Source organism: Sebastes fasciatus, chromosome 1 (assembly GCF_043250625.1).
Source record: "Sebastes fasciatus isolate fSebFas1 chromosome 1, fSebFas1.pri, whole genome shotgun sequence".
Lineage (NCBI taxonomy): Eukaryota > Metazoa > Chordata > Actinopteri > Perciformes > Sebastidae > Sebastes > Sebastes fasciatus.
This window is the reverse complement of record NC_133795.1, coordinates 12,010,898-12,027,857: the sequence shown is the minus strand read 5'-3', so window position 1 is coordinate 12,027,857 and position 16,960 is coordinate 12,010,898. Positions and strand designations below refer to the sequence as shown.

Below are 16,960 nucleotides of genomic sequence, written 5' to 3'. Positions count from 1 at the left end.
AAATGAATGAATGAATGAAAACTTGAGAATATTAGCCCAGTTTATACCAGAGATTCACACAAGTTCACGCCAGCGGGGCGAATTATTCTGTTTTATTTCCTGAGAATTAAAAGTAAAATTAAAAGTAGGCCAATTTACTAAAAAATGCTGTGGCAGTGTACTTATTATTTTGTTTTTTTAAAAGTCCCCAGAATGCAGGAAACAAAGTCTCTGAAACTCATATTTTTCTGGGGGATGACCAGGGATAGACTTTGCGGTATTTTTTAATATTAATTTACACATCAAACCTCATTGACACACCCAACAATAGAAAGGCGTTTTTCACTGCTTACATATAGTATATAAGGTATAAAATGAGTACTATAAAATGACATCCTCAGAATCAGAATTGAATATTTTGAAAGAAAACATTACTTCTGTCAAGCTTCTCGTCTGATTGTTTGCCTGTCCTTCCTTCCTTCCTCCAGCCGCTGCAGATAGACGATAACTTCTGCGGCCAGGACTTCAACCAGCCTCTGGGGGGAACCAGCACCATCGAGGGCATGCCCCTCTTCATCGACAAAGATGACGGCATGACCTCGGTGGCGGCGTACGACTACCGCGGCAACACTGTGGCTTTTGTCGGCACACGGAATGGCAAACTGAAGAAGGTAGGAATGATTTTTTTCATTTTGGCTTCCATATATGAGGTTTTTCCTCGAATCGAATGCCTTGTTGGTTGTTTTTTTGATTTGTCTGATTTTGAGCGCTGTAGTTGAAGGGAAATTGCCTGTCAATTCTAAAGTGTAGAGAAAACTTCTCTAGCGTTAGAAGCTTTTTGGTGCTTGTCATTTCAAGGACATTTAGAGAGAGGGATGCAACTCATTTAGGGATCATTTTTTTTCTGTTTTGAATGCTGAATAGCTTTTCAGCCAGTGATGGTTATTGTTCACTTAATGAACTGTATGCTTGCAGCTTAATCGTCGTGCATTTACACAAAGCACTTTGCAGGCACTTTTTACACTAAGATTAAACGCAGTCAACTCCATTTTTCTCACTAGTGGCCATTTCCAACAGGACATTCAAGTGCCTCTTTAAAACCTGTTCGTTTAACAAGCAATTTAAAGCGAGTCTGCGGCTACTCCCCTCATCGATTGTCATGTTAGTCACGTCACACATAAAATGTTACTGCTGTATCCCTACGCCACGTACCGCCTCGCCTCTAATTTTAAGAGCTCGCCTTCAATCAATCCAACAGCTATGACTGGTGAATGGCTTTTCTGTTCTGGTCAGCTGTGTGGTGTGGATTAATTCAGGGTAGGACAGAGGGATGGATGGATGGACTTTTTAACTTTCTTCTGTGTTTCTGTTAGAGTTTGACTTTCAGTGCAACTTTTCTTCGGAAGAGCAACTTAGGAGTGAATTTCTTATTGATTGCTTTTTGTCTTTTTTAGTTTAACTTCCACACTTGTGGTTTGTGTTGACATCAGATACATATTTTGACCACACGGATGCAGCTGTTGTACCCTTTTGTGGAGGACTGACAAAGCTCTTGGATGAAAGTTTACATTAAAGGGGACATATTATGAAAAAACTCACTTTTTCATTGCTTGTGCACATACTGTGCAGATACATTTTGGTATCTAGAGTGCCTACCAACCCACTAGTGTAGTCATGATACTGGAATTTCGAACTTTGATACAACACCTTGAAAAATATTGATATTCGATTCCACAGGGAAACAGTGACATAATGTTGAGTGCATAACATTTTTTATTTTTGTATTAAAAGATTAATGACTGAATGTGTGTTTCAGCACTCTGTGAGAGCAGAAAACACAGCTGCTAACTGTGTATCAACTCTGTGGAAAATGAGCATTAAAACTATTTCAAATATTCAATATTGATATGTATTGATACTTTGATATTAATGACAACACTACAACCCACAAACTGTGAAATAAGACAAACCAGTCAGTTTTTTTGTGGGCTGCAGAGATCAGAAAACATTAGGGCTGTCCTCGACCAAAGAAATTATTAGTCGACTGACGCTCATATGACTAATTGATAAGTTGATTTAATCAACAGATCTGTTAAACTGAGTTTCTCCACAAAGAATCACACAAAAGCACCACTTTAAATCTTGTGTTTACCAGAGATGTGCTCATACGTTTCTTGGAAATAAGTCATTCAGCATGAAAAAGCAGGAAAAAAAACGACTAATCGACTAAATAAATCTTAGTTGACTCGGAACAAGACTAAAGATTTGTCGACTAATCGACTAAGAGGGGGCAGCCCTAGAAAACATGTGATTCAACAAGCCATTCAGATTTGGCTCCCCTTCCTATGACAATATATCACCCACAGCTGGAGAACTACATTTGCAAAGATGCGCCATATTTTTCCCGCAAGCCAATCAGAGCAGACTTGGCGGTCTTAAAGAGACAGGCGCTAAAACGGAGCGTTTCAGACAGAGGGTGAATACAGGTATATTCAAACAGACAGTATGAGAAAAATAATGTGTTATTTAAACATTAAAGCATCTAAACATGTTCTAGTAGAAACCCAAAATACAAGTATGAACCTGGAAATGTGTGTGATATGTCCCCTTTAATGTAACAACTGGGTTGAATGTATTCTTGGTTGACATGGCGATTGTATGTAAGATGTTCACTCCTACAATGTGCCATAATTACCATTCTATCTGTGTAACATGCTTGTGTGCAGCCCGGGTATTCGTTACCATGTGTCATGTCTTTGCGTGTGTGTGTGTGTATCCAGTCTATGGACGACGACGACGACGGAGCTCTTCGGGGTAAATGGTAGCTCATTAGAATTCACCCCGTTTCCCGCCGCACTGCTCAAGACCTGTCATCCATTCAATATTATGAATGTATAATCAGCCCATGTGTTTGTGTGCTTTTAATGCGCGTTTGTGTATGCACGCTGCGTTTGTGTGTTTGTCACTCACAGTACGCATAATAATGTGTACGCTTGTGATGGCATGGATTTGTGTGTGTATGTGTGTGTTTGTGTTTATGAGGGAGACAACAAACAATACAGTGTTGACTAAGATTCAGGGCTGTGCATTTGTCAAAGTGACACCCATTCACTTAGCTTGGCAGTAGTGCCTTTATTTATTTAGCTGTCGTCACATGTCTTTTCTTCTGTGCTGTTGTGCACTCTGGTCGAGGTGTGTGTGTGTGTGTGTAACATCACCTTGGAAAGCAGTGCTATAGCAGGTTGTTGAGGTATGTTGCTTTTATGTGTTTGGTGTGTGTGTGTCTGTGTGTGTGTGTGTGACAACAGAGCCAAAGAGCCCGCAGTTCTTTTGGCTTCCTTCTGTTTCAGACAGAAAACCCGAAAAAAACAAGAAATCTGGTCTTGGAAAATATTCAATTTGCATAGAAGGAACAATATCTAAAACCTGACATCCGAGCGCACGCACACACATTCACACACAGAGACCCACAGCTCTGCCAGAAAAATTTGACAGTAAGGGAGAAAGAGAAAAAAAAGGCAGAGTAATAAAGAGACAGATGATGATAAAAGATCAACTGAATTAGTAGCGTGTGATAACTTAGATTCTTCCTCTCTAAGCGTCTGCGTCATTGTTTCTGTAAGTGATTTCATATGTGTGCTTATTATCTTATCAGTAGAGTATCGGGATGTGTTTCTACATGAGTGTGTTCTTTTTGTAGCTTTTGACAGTTTTGTGGGAGTGCATGCAGACCATGATGCCGTGATGGAGAGCGTTCCCGTTCTTACACCTTCCTCTGGAGAGCACTAGCATTGAATGCTGTTTATATAGCCGCGCGGAGTGCGGAGGGAAGAGAGGTGGTAGAAACAGGGAGAATATTGGTACGATGGATGACTGTGCTAAAAGGAGGCAGCTTTCTAGTGGGTTTTTCTGTCTAACTTTGAGAATAAGAGAGAGGAAGGATGGACAGAATTTAAACAAAATCAAAGCTTTTTGCTTGAAGGTAAAACTTTTATCATCATGGCTATATAGATAAGTGTGAGCCAAATGGATCTTTTCTTCATTAGTGTCCTGGAAGATGTTTTGTGCTTTTAGATTTTACAAGAAAAGATGACGCTCTATATGTAGAGCGCTTACTTTGATCTTTAACGTTGGATGGCTGTGTGTCTGGCCTCGAGGTTTTCACCTGGAGCCGCTGTGACCGCTCCGTCCTCCGCACGGCGATTGCCTCATTAACATTAAGGTTTCCTTATAGAGCTGGGCAATATATTGACAATATATTGATATTGTGATATGGGACTAGATATCGTCTTAGATTTTGGATATCGTAATTCGTAATATGGCATAACTGTTGTCTTGGTTCCTGGTTTTAAAGGCAGCAGTAAAGGGATGTATTTTTCTGAACTTACCAGACTGTTCTAGCTGTTCTATTGTTTGCCTTCATCCACTTAGTCATTATATCCACATTACTGATGATTATATATCAAAAATCTCATTATTTATATATTTTGTGAAAGCACCAATGGTCAACCTTAAAACATCGTCACAATATTATAATAATAATAATAATAATAATAATAATATGATATTTTCTCCATATCTCCCAGCTCTATTCCCTTATAGCACTGGGTTTAAATCTGAAATATTTCCAATAAGGCGCTTTTGCATTTCGCTTTGACACCGAATCCATGTGTGTGAAATCTGACTCCTGCTACTCTGAGACTTCATACGGAGAAGACAATTTCAGTTTCAGATTGTAGCGTCCGTCGTCCGACTATGTATTGATAACTAAATGGGTTTTATTTCTATGAAAGAAAAGCAAAACGACGGTGGGCGAGTAATGTAATCTGTGTATATGCCCGAACACAGTGTAACACCGGTAACACAGACTACGGCGGCAAGCCTCCTTTAAGTAACATAATTTTACCTGAAGCATCTCTTCATTTGGCTGGACCCAAAGTGCTTTGATATGTTGCGTTATCTCCACATAGAGTCTATTTTTAACCAGCTCTAATGCTCAAGGTTGTCCAGAGCAACAAGACGGTGGCACAAACAACACGTTTAATGCACTAATGAAGTCCCTCTGTGCTCTGTTGGCCACGCACACACTCACACACACACACACACACACACACACACACACACACACACACACACACACACACACACACACACACACACACACACACAGGGGAAGCTCTCACTAATGAGTCCTGGTTTGATGGGGCAAAGATAGGAGAGATACAGCGAGAGGAAGGGAGATATAAAGATGGAGAAGATAGAAAGAGGAGGCGGAGGAGAGAAGGAAGTGATGAAGAGAGGTGACGTCCACCGGTGTGATTAACTAATTCCAGCGGTCATCCGGATACCGCTGCGGTCAAGGACACAGCGGCGGTCTGGCCATCATCCGCTGCACTTAATATTTAGGATTAAAAGCCTCCATTCCCTTTGACTGTTTCATTATTTCTGTCTTCTTGGCTCGGCCTGTCATTGGTCACCGCGTGTTCATCTGTTAGCACGCCAGCTTTTACATACTGTATCATACCTCACTCTCTGCTTTTTAAGTCTTTCCGTTTAAAGGAACACCGTAGCTAAGCCGCCTCTGTCTGTGTTGTAAAGCAGTCGGCAGATGGACATTCAAGTGAAACGCGGCTTGATTCTCTCAGCCACTTCTGCTCTTTAAGGCGCTGTTGAGCATTGACAATGAAAGGGCATTCACCATGATAACTCAATAGGTGGTCTGAGGACACCAGACAAAAGAGAGGATCCAAGTCGATAATCCAATACCTATTGTAAGTGCTTGTTTTTTTAAAACTGCACACACATTTACACACAAACTACACGTTAGGATTCCTCAGCTGCGCCCTCCGTTGGGGGGCCGACTCGAACCATCTGCTGTGTTTATGTGGCCGCTGTGCCAGGTGGTAGGAGCGTCCAGTGCCCCGCTGCGTGCCCATTGTGGCCGCGCCAGGCTCAGGTGGGCTCCGGTGGGAAGTTGCTGCCGTTCATCTGATCGGGGCATCAATGAAGCAAACTAAAGACTTCTAAAAACAGCAGGACCAGTCTGTTCATGGCTACTGGAACAAAAAACCAAACTGGGAAAGTAAAACCATTGTTTTAGTATGAATTAAAAAGAAGTCCATCAGTGCAGTATAAAAGTCCTTTCTTTAAGCTGAGGGCAGCAGAGTGTGAACGTCTCACAACCACAAGATAACATTATTGACCTCTGCACCAGCCAAAGTGTTTCCGTAAACTAATTAGCATTGGTTCTGATGAGGTGTCCTTGAGCAAGAACATGAACCCCTATCAGATCTGTCATCTTAAAACACGAGAGGATGACGGCATCAACCAAGCAGCTACAATCTAAACATCAAGTGATCGATGGGATTTGATATGTAATAGCTGCCACGTGCAGTAGGCCTCTTAAACGCTTTGTTTCCACAGAGTTCTGTTTAAATCTGTATAGTATAGAAACACCAACACAGATATGGAAGAGAAGTTACTACATGGATATAAAACAGTGTTTTTATATCTACGAGTTACTAGCTACGAGTTTGATGGCATATTTCGCTAACATTGGTAGCGTGCAAGCTGCGTAACATAGATGGTTCATACGTCTTTTAACAAAATAGTTCACAAAACTGCCACAAAACTTTTCACTTAGAAAAACAATTATAAATAGAGCTGTATTACATTCATCAATCAGTTTATTAATTTGCTACTTCCACAGGATGCTAGCATAACGTGCTAATTCTTTTGTGGCACACAATGCATACGGTCTATCCGTAAACTGCCACGTAAGTTAAATTTTTTCAATGTACTTGAGGGAAATAACGGACCGAAAAAATTAAAGGAGGAGTTTAACAAAGACATCGTCGATCACGGATCTTTCCATTGGAATGAATGAACTTTCGGTTGACTCGCATACGTACACAGAGCTATGTGGAAACAAGGCATAAGACACAATTGTTTTTTTGAACAATGGACTCTTGACATCAGATTCTTTGAGTTTGGTCGCAAGTTGAATTTGATCAAAAGCTGGTGACAACCAACATTACAATTAGGCATGAGAAAAATGATCATATTAAGTTTAATCAATATGCAGAGGAAAGGGTGAAAAAGTCCAACAAACAACATCAACGTTTCCCCCGATAACGTAAAGCGTCTTTGAGTTCTCTAAAAGCGCTATATAAGTTGAATTTATTATTATTATTATTATTATTATTGTTATCTAACCTCCATAAAATATAACAAGTATGATTAAATACTTGCTGCAGCTTGTTGACCATCAAAGCTGTGATTAGTTTTGTTAAAGTTTTACTCTGAAACACAATAACTGCATACTAACAGTGAACACACCTGCTTTCTGGCATTAAAACTTGATTTTTTTAAAAAGAAAAGTAAAACTTTTGTCTAGAAAGTAAATGATCGCTGGTTAACGCTGACACTGCAATAAATTGATTTAGCACTAGAGAAATTAATTCAAATGCTAACACTATTGGTAATATTTAGTATGAATATTGTGAAAACAGTGGCGTCTATTGTCTGATGCCTAATTTAAGGTGTAATAACCATCAGTATACACTGCTTTAAAAAGATTGCTTCTTCATGTTTTTGCTGTCATCTTTTACATCCACTGTGTTTTTATAGTAGCCACTCTGGTCACCAGGCGTTCTGGGGGTTAATAACAAGTGACAGTTTGTCGTTTGTATGTGTATATTGCTGTGTGGAGTCACTGATGTATTCCACTGGGACTGCCGGTGTCACCATCAAGAGACATGTCATGGCCTAATTGACTGATGATTGTTATTCTACGGGTGCATAATGCTGCCCTGTCAAACTCCCCCCTGTGTGTGTGTGGTTGTGTGAGTGCTTGTGGTTTGCATTTAAATGTGTGTGTCCACCTCCCAGCCTTTACAGACAGGACCTCCACCCAAAAAAGGAACAAATAAACACACTGTGGAAACACACCGATAATATTTGACTAGTAGATGTAGTCAGGGAGGAGGGAAGAAACGCGTTTGTGTGTGTTAACTCTGTCTCTCCCTCTTGGTATGTGTGTTATCTTCCTGCTCGATACGACTGAACTGAAAATCCTAATCGGAAAATATGATATAGTGACTTTGTTGCTGTGCGTGTGTGTGTGTGTATGTGTGTATGGGGTGGGGGGTGTTTGTGTCATCATTTGGCTGAGGCAGCCGCGCCACGAGTTGCATGGCCCGGGCAGCAGCACAGACGCCGGCTTTGTGCAGGCGCTTGGTAGCCCTCGGTCATTAGTTCACACAACTGCATGCGGTCACACACACAAACGCAGAACGGATGAGAAAGAGACGGGGGGAAATGGAGATGTAGAGGATGATGAAAGGGATCAGATACGGCGGAGGGTATAGAAGTTACGACCGGGCGTTCAAGACAAAACAGATAATTCACACTTTGCATTTAACGCAGAGTTCTTCCACTTAATTTAGCTCCTTCCCAGAGCGCCATCAGTCATCCAATCTTCTCGGGACGTTCCCAAATTAGAAGCAAAATGTGTCATATTCTGCCTCTCTCTCCTGACAGCGCGGCTTCTAAATGGCATTTTCCGATTACATAAAGCCCCGTTAAGCCATAATGTGAGTGTGACAAGCCAAGCATATACAGTATATCTTTCTTTTTCTCGCCGCAAGTACCCTCTCTTAGCACGCAACCTAGCATGAAATCAACTTAATGATGGACTAGTAGCCGGCCAACTAGTTTCCCGTACAGAGGATGATGTGGTGTGGACTCCGTGTGTAGATCTGTACAGGAAACTATGCATATTTGTCAGGTTTGAGATTGAGTGTGTCTTCCATATGTGTACTTCCTGCTGAAGCATGTGGATATCGGTTATCTCTCGTCATTGCCAGCCCAAGTCTTCGTCCCATCTGTTGGCGTGTCCTCTTGTGTTGCTACACTCAACAAAGCACATGTGGACACGTTTTCACACAGACATACGTATTTAAGACACGAAAGCCCTGTTTCGACTGTAGGAACATTACCCAGGAACTAGGAACCTTTTGAGGAACTCGTTGCATTTCGACTGCAGCGACCAGGGTCTAAATTAAGTTTTGAGGACATTTTACCCCCTAAAAAGGCCCTGGTCGGGGGGTAGAACTTACTGAAAGTATAGGAACTTTCGGGATGGGGTTTGCAGGGATGACCATCACTGATTGGTCAAACGCACACACACAGCGCCGCTGCTTCAACTGTACCACTTCATTCATAAAAAGAAGAGGAGTGCATTTTTCTTTGTTTGATATTGATAACATTAAAAGTAAAATTAGGTTTTGCTGTCGGCGTCCTGACTCATTTTAGAAAAGACAAAGAGAGAAAGCGATCGCGAGAGCGAGATCAGCAATGATGCTGTGAATGAGAGAAACATTTTTTTATTATCTGATTGTTTCATGGTGGTTATGTTCTAAAGCACAAATAAATAACCATCAACAAGTGATTTACTGTTGAGACAGACACTCTCAGTTTCATTTTACTCCTCCGCATTTCATTCATTACAGTAAATACAACAATAAATGTTACAATGAGACAAAACCTCAGCTTAATTTTTTTTTCAACATGTTTTATAAATGAAACAGGCGAGCACACCGAACTGCAGGCTGCAGAGTGTGTTTACTGCTGCAGCCCTCGTCCCTTGTCATGTTGCTTTTTCACACGTCAGAGGACTAATTTGCCAAATCTTCACAGGTCTTTAGTACTGCTATGGAAACACAGACAGCAATGGGCTGAGGGAACTTTTTGGTTCCTTGAAAAGTTGTTCTAGGACCAAAATTACCTGGCACTTCTTGGTGGAAACCCAGCGAAAGACGTGCTCGATGCATGAAGGGTCCCTGTGAATGTGTGACTTCAGGCCTCGGATGCTTTTTATCAGCATGAGAGCAACAGCCATATATTATTGGATATTATGAGTTTTAAGAATGTCTAAAAGGCATCCATAACTCTCATTCATTGTAACTCAAATAGCCACTGTAAAACTACAGTTATGAATTAGTAAAATGAATCATCCATTGCTTCTTCACGTCGCCTCTCCGCTTTCTGTTCTCTCTCTCTCTCTCTTCTTCTCCGTTTCATCTGCTGCTCACATATTCTCTTTCCGCACTGTCTGTCTGTCTCCTTCTGTGATCGAAGATTCCTTTCCCTGATAACAGTTGAGCGTTGTGTGTGTGTGCGCGTGTGCGTGTGTGTGCACGCGTTGAGATGAGATGTGATCGCTATTTTTCTCTAATCATTTTCTCTCATTAAAGAGAAGGGCAGAACGCACACACCTACACACAGAGTACATATAGCGAAATGTACATATATGTTAGGAGTTTGCATGTAAATGTACATATACAACCTGGCGTACACACACACATACTTACTTGGAAAATGGGTTGTAGCATTTAAGGTTGCAAGGGTATACGATAATGAGGGGTCTTCTTAAAAGTTTTAATGCCGTCCAATCTCCTAGAATCCACCCACGCAGTCTCATTAAACCGGTGTCTCTAACTTCACACCTTTATCCTACAAGAGCCTCATAATGATCCACATTTCCTACCTCACTACCAAACACGACATTAAGGGACACTATAAATTCCCGCAAGTTGATTGTACTCGAATGCAAATCTTAATAATCGTCTTCCTCTCAAACTCAGCGCCAACTATTACCCAGTAATTTCACCCGTGCAGTGCAATATGTTCAAAGCGAATCACTTTAAAGCACCGGATAAGTTACAGTGGGCTCCTATGTTAGCTATTAATGCCATCGATGAGAACAGTTCAGCTCTTGATAATCTCGGCGCTAATGCACTTCAGCCCGGTCCAACAGCGTGTGACCGCACCGCACGGCGCTCATTCACTACCTCGGCGTTCCCATCCTAATTCACTACTACTAGAGGTTAATGAGGCAAAGTAAGGAGTAGAGGAGAGGGGGGGGAAAGAAAGTTGGGGCGGGGGGGTAAGGGAGACAGGAGGAAAAGAAAGAGCGAGGGAGATGAATAATAAATGTACCATGCTAGAATCCATTTTTAAGGGAAGATTAGAAGAGTCTAGATGCGAGCCGGGATGCTCACATGATCCAAGTGAGGACGAGGCCAGCCTGTTTCTAGGTCATCTCCATTAGACATCTCAGGATAGAACATCAAAGAATCCCTGCTTTCCATATATATATAATGTGTGTGTGTAAAAGTTACATTCTTTTTTACTTTTTTAGTATTTCTGTAAAATGTATTCTCATTTGTTGTATAATGCTACATTGAGAAATATAAGGTTTATGCCTTAAAGGGGACATATCATGAAAAACTCTTTTCAGTGCTTGTGCACATAAATTTGGGTTTTTGGAGTGCCTACCAACCCATAAACTGTGAAATAAGACAACCCAGTCAGTTTTTTTATGGGCTGCCTAGATCAGAAAACTTGTGATTCAACAAACCATTCAGACTTGGCTCCCCTTCCTATGTCACATGTGGGCTCAATAGACTATACCGCCCACAGCTTGAGAACTACCTTTGCAAAGGTTTACCATATTTAATCTCACAAGCCAATCAGAACAGACTGGGCTTTATCAGGAGGGGGTCTTAAAGAGACGGGCAGTAAATCTGAGCGTTTCAGACAGAGGGTGAATACAGGTATATTCAGACAGACAGTATGAGAAAAATAATGTGTTTTTTTTAACATTAAAGCATGTAAACGTGTTCTAGTAGAAACCCAAAATACCTGGAAATGAGCATGATATGTTCCCTTTAAAAGAATAGTGTGTAACATTTAGGGGGATCTATTGGCAGAAATGGAATAATATTATAAGTATGTTTTCTTTAGTGTATAATAACCTGAAAATAAATGTGAATTCAGTTTCCATTACCTAAGAATGAGCCTTTTATATCTACATAAAGAGCGGGTCCTCTTCACAGAGCCGGTCGCCATGTTTCTACAGTAGCCCAGAACACCGGCTCTAGAGAGAGCCATTCGCATTTTCATGTCAGCCACCTTAGTTCTCCTACACGTTTGGCACATGGGAGATGTTTCAGTTGGTTCTTCACCGCTGGATGCCACCACATCCTACACACTGAACCTTTAAGTATATTTCTTATCAGCCAAGACCACATGTTTTTTGGTATTCATCATAGTATTATATTGGCCTTTAGATTAAATAAAGGAAAGTGTAATTTGTAGACATGGAGTATGATTTGTGCCTGCAGAGAGGGAAGTTGTGAGTAGAGGATTTAGTGTCCTGGCATATCAGTGTCCATACCATCTGATGCAGCTAACGGCACACCTGGTGGATGGCACTGTGCCAAGCCTCCACGGGCACACTCACTTCTGGCAAGAGACACACCCATACACTCACTTACACACATACACACACACACATATGCCGACACCATAAGGGATGTCATATCTCAACCTAACAAGCCAAAATGAGCCCATTCACGCAGGTATATACAAACTTGGACACACACTGGGGCACGTTGGACGGCGGCACGGTGTCCAGAGGGTTCGGCATGAGTGGCACAGCGGGCATAGATTACCTTTGGCCCGCGGTGGCTGTATCTTGACATACAGGAGGGCACACGAACACACAACGTCTCGCACACTCGTTTCCTTGCAATTATGCCCAGCAGCTCACAGTATACGCCTTGGCTTAGAAAGGACTGTCTTCAAACGGTTGTGAAGCTGCATGACCCTTCAGCCATAAAGTGGCAGGAATGAGCAACTGTTTACAGAGAGCTCGGTTGTGTCTGATATTCCATACTAACATGCTGTTTAGTACGCTAAAGCAGTATGCAAGATTTATGAAACCAATAGTATGCAAATTCCATACTATTTCCAGTGAAATATCACAGTATGCAAACGCTGGACACTACGGCGGCATAAATATCCCACAATGCAATGCAGCAGTGATGACGACGTTCATAACAGACATTGACGGACAGCTCTGTAACAGCAATAATGCTTAAATTGAAGTGTAAGTATACAATTTCACGTCATAATATATTTTAGATATTAGTTCAGACTTTGATTCTCACAAATCGTTGTTTTGGTCTCATGAGGTTGGCACAGGTTACCATGGTTACAAATAGGCTCTCAGGGAGTGACGACATAAATTAAAGCTTAGTGCGTCCTAAAGATACATACTACTGTTTATTCACACAAAAGTATGTTGAACGATAGTAAACATATTTGGTATGCAGTGCATAGTATGCGGCTGTGGCTCGGAGGTAGAGCAGGTCAGAAGGTCGGCGGTTCGATCTCCTCCATATGTCAAAGTGTCCTTGAGCAAGATACTCAACCCTAAATTGCTCCCGAAGGTTGTTCCATCAGTGTATGAATATGTGTGAGAATGGGTGAATGTTGACATGTAGTGTAAAGCGCTTCGAGTGGTCAGAAGACAAGAAAGGCGCTATATAACTGCAATCCATTTACCATTTATGTGATGTTGGGACGCAGCACTACACTTGCATAGACGTAGGACATAATAATAAGATATAACATAAGACACAGCACTTCGATGGCTCCCTTTAAATCTCTGTAAATAACAGGATGTGAGGAGCTTCTTCATCTTCATTATACCAAATGACGGGTGTAAATGAGTGTAAATATGTGAGTTACTATCAAATTAGCTAATCTACTGTGAAGAATGCAGACAGCACTGGAAAACACATGCGCACTCTCCTATGGGAAGCGACTGTAGCGGGCTTATCAGATTACCCGTTGCCAAGCTAATAGATTCTTAATAGATTGTTTTTGATTAGTTCCTCTGGTTTAGTGACATTAAGATGATTAACGTTTGTTTGTTGCGTATAGAAACAAATACACATTTGTGTTCGCCCCGCATACAAGTGTTTTTATTAGTTAACAGAAAAATGCGATTACTGGAATTATTGTTGTGTTTGTGGGCTATCATGTGCTCTGGGAGCATTTTATGGCCACGGTGCTGGAGCCGGGCATAGAGTTCGCTCTCTCTCTCTTTCTCACACACACACACACAAACACCCTTGAGATACACGCAAATAAACAACTCTAAATGCAACAGCTCCCTGTGTTCATCCTCCTCACACAGCATGGTGGCCGTCTCCCGCCGTCTAACTAATTACCCCCCCGCCCCGCGTCCCCCAGAGGGACGACGCTTCAGCCTGAAGCTTTTTCCACAATGTTAGCTGGTTTTGCTAACTTGCCCCCAGCTTGCCTGTCTGCATCCGGCTCGCCTCCGTCCTGGCCACCGCTAGCCATATTGCACTGACCCCGTGGCTAATCCTGTTAGCATAAGAGTTGGTGATAGCCAAGCGGAAAGCCAATCCCCCCATGCCGGTCTAATACCCTCTGGCTAATCTTTTAGCGTAACAGTTGGGCTAAAGTGAACTCACATCAGTTTCTTTGGCTCGTTTGTTATTAGTTCTTTGTGTGCAGGGGCGGCAAGTCCACTCTAATTATTGAGTTGAGATTTCATTTAGTCCTAATTAAGAGGAGCAACTCGCTCCAGCAGCGGCTTAGCTTCTTGTTTTTAGCAGTGGAGCTAGCAAAAGAAACAGCTAATGGCTCCATTATTGGTGCAGCTGACCTTGTGGCTTCACCATTTCCATCCGCTAAGCCCTTAAAAATGAAGAATTAGGCATTTAAGAGGAGGCTCACTGGGCACAGAGTGTTATTCACTTTCTTGTAGAGGGTTATTTCTTTTTTTTTTCACCGCCTCTCTTTTTCTTTTTCTATTTTCCCCTGCATTCCTCCGTCTCCTCTCCCCCCATCCAGAAGTCTCTTAAGTCAGAGAGACAGAGCGAGCTCATCGTCTCCTCTTCATAGTAAAATATTTATCCATCCTTTCCTTTGGTTCAAATGTTTCAAACTGATGGAGTCTTTAATTAGTCATGTATGCATCTATCTCTCTTCTGTCTCTCGTTCGCCCCTTCAGTCCTCGTCTCTTTCACCCAGCCCCTCTGTTTTCCTCCCTTTGATTTACTCACACCATTGCTACTCTCTTTCTGCTCCTCTCTTTTCTCCATGGAATTAGTCATTAGCTGACTGACTGAGCTGATTGCATCTATTCCCAAGGCTAGCATTTGTTTGTGCATCTTCTTTCTTTCCCTCCCTCACCCCCTCGCTCTCTCCCCACCCACTCTCTCTCCCAACTCAGTCTTTCTCCTTCTCCTCCCATGTTATACTTCACCTACCTACTTTACACCCCCTCCTTTTCTCCACGCCGTCTCTCCCATAATGCGATCTTGGCCGCAAATATTGCTTTGGGTTGCTGAATTAGCACACCGACATCCACAGACACTCCCCAGTCTCCTCCATACCTTCTCTATAACCTTAATTGCACGGTGCCATTCTAAATTGGCTAACACCAATTAAGCCCTCACTATTATATTTAATTGGTCATTTAGCTTGGCTACTGTTTGAATGCAGCGTCTCCCTGGAAATGCCTCAGTTGGCCTCCGACAGCACATGTGGCCATTTCGGAGACAGTTTCCTCCTCCCTGTGGGTTTTACAATGGTCTGGCCAGCTACTGACACTGCCAAGAGCCAAGATGGAGGGGTGTGCGTGCGTGGTGTGTGCGTTGGAGGAGCAGTAACAAATGGCACAGGGAGAGATATTCTCCTCTGTCTACCTCTCTGCCACCTCTCCCTCTAAACCATCCTCACACCCCTCTCCTTCTCCGCTCCTCCGTCCATGTGTTGCTGGTGGATTAAGCTAATTAAAGCACCGCGAACAGGGTCCCCAGAGAGAGGCTGCACACACACACACATACACATTTACACACGGACACTCATTAACGGATGCAAGTACACCATAGGAAAAAACAGGCAGGAAACATGGGAACATGTACATACAAAGACATGCACCACACGCTGCATGAACTGCAGATAGTGTGTTTACATGTGCGGTAACTAAAGGATGCCGTACATTACAGTGGTGGTCATTATATGGTCCTGTCAGAGCACCATGTAAATACTTTATGGATCACTTTCTTGCAGTGTAAACAAGCTAAAAACCCTCTTCAGTGGATTTCAATGGATTTCTGTGGAGATTGAATTATTTGTCATTAGTGAAGAACTGAGCTTAGGTCCATGTAACCCCACCCGACCGTTTGATGCCAACCCTGCATCTTCGCTCCAAGCTTCAGCCCACGGACTCCCAGTTATGTGTTATCAACCATAAGAGCCTTGTGCTGTCTATTTCTGGGTCACTGGCAGGGAACTAGTCAGTGGCCCAGAAATAACATCAGACCCTCTCACTTAAACCTTGCTTTGTGTGTGTTCATGTGTGTGTGTGTGTTCATATGTCTGTGTGTGTGTTAGGGCTGTGTATTGGTAAGAATCTGTTGATACGATAGGTATCATGATACTGGGGTAACGATTAAATATATTACAATACTGTAAGCAAGGCGATATATTGCTATTAGGGCTGACTCGAAGCCTCGACTGTTGCCATGGTAATCGACCTCCAGGTTCTTTTTTGTATGTAAGTATCTTATAATAATGTATAAATCCCAAAATAGCCCATGAATTAAGGAATAATCCCACAACATTATTCATTATTCATATTCAATATTAATTATCATTAGTTATTCTCAAACGGATATTGCTGTTTGTTGTGTGCAGTAGTGTGGCTGCGGTACTGAAACGGGGGAGATGGAGTCAGACAAGAACATGTAAGCCTGCTGCGCCACGAAGCTTCGAATACTTTGAATATTTCTCACCAAAGCTTCAAAACCCAAATAAAATTAAACATATTAAATTAAATATATTTTTTAAAATTAGATTTTAGGAAAACTGTCATAGTATAAAGAACACATCAGAAATACACAATTTTTAGAAAATGCAAAAATAACACATTTATACTGCAAGCAAAAAAATGCATGGTTTTTGCCCCAAACTGCATGTGATTATCATAAACTGGGCATGTCTGTAAAGGGGAGACTCGTGGGTACCCATAGAACCCATTTTCATTCACTTATCTTGAGGTCAGAGGTCAAGGGACCCCTGTAAATATCGC

General features: G+C 42.0%; 1 protein-coding gene across 1 annotated transcript in view; it reads left to right on the top strand.

Moving 5' to 3' along the window:
- The window catches only part of plxna1b (plexin A1b), a 229,691-nt gene that overhangs the window by 61,953 nt on the left and 150,778 nt on the right, over positions 1-16,960 (top strand). Inside the window, 1 exon segment of the mRNA XM_074629397.1 lies at positions 468-650. Coding sequence (XP_074485498.1) covers positions 468-650 — 183 coding nt within the window.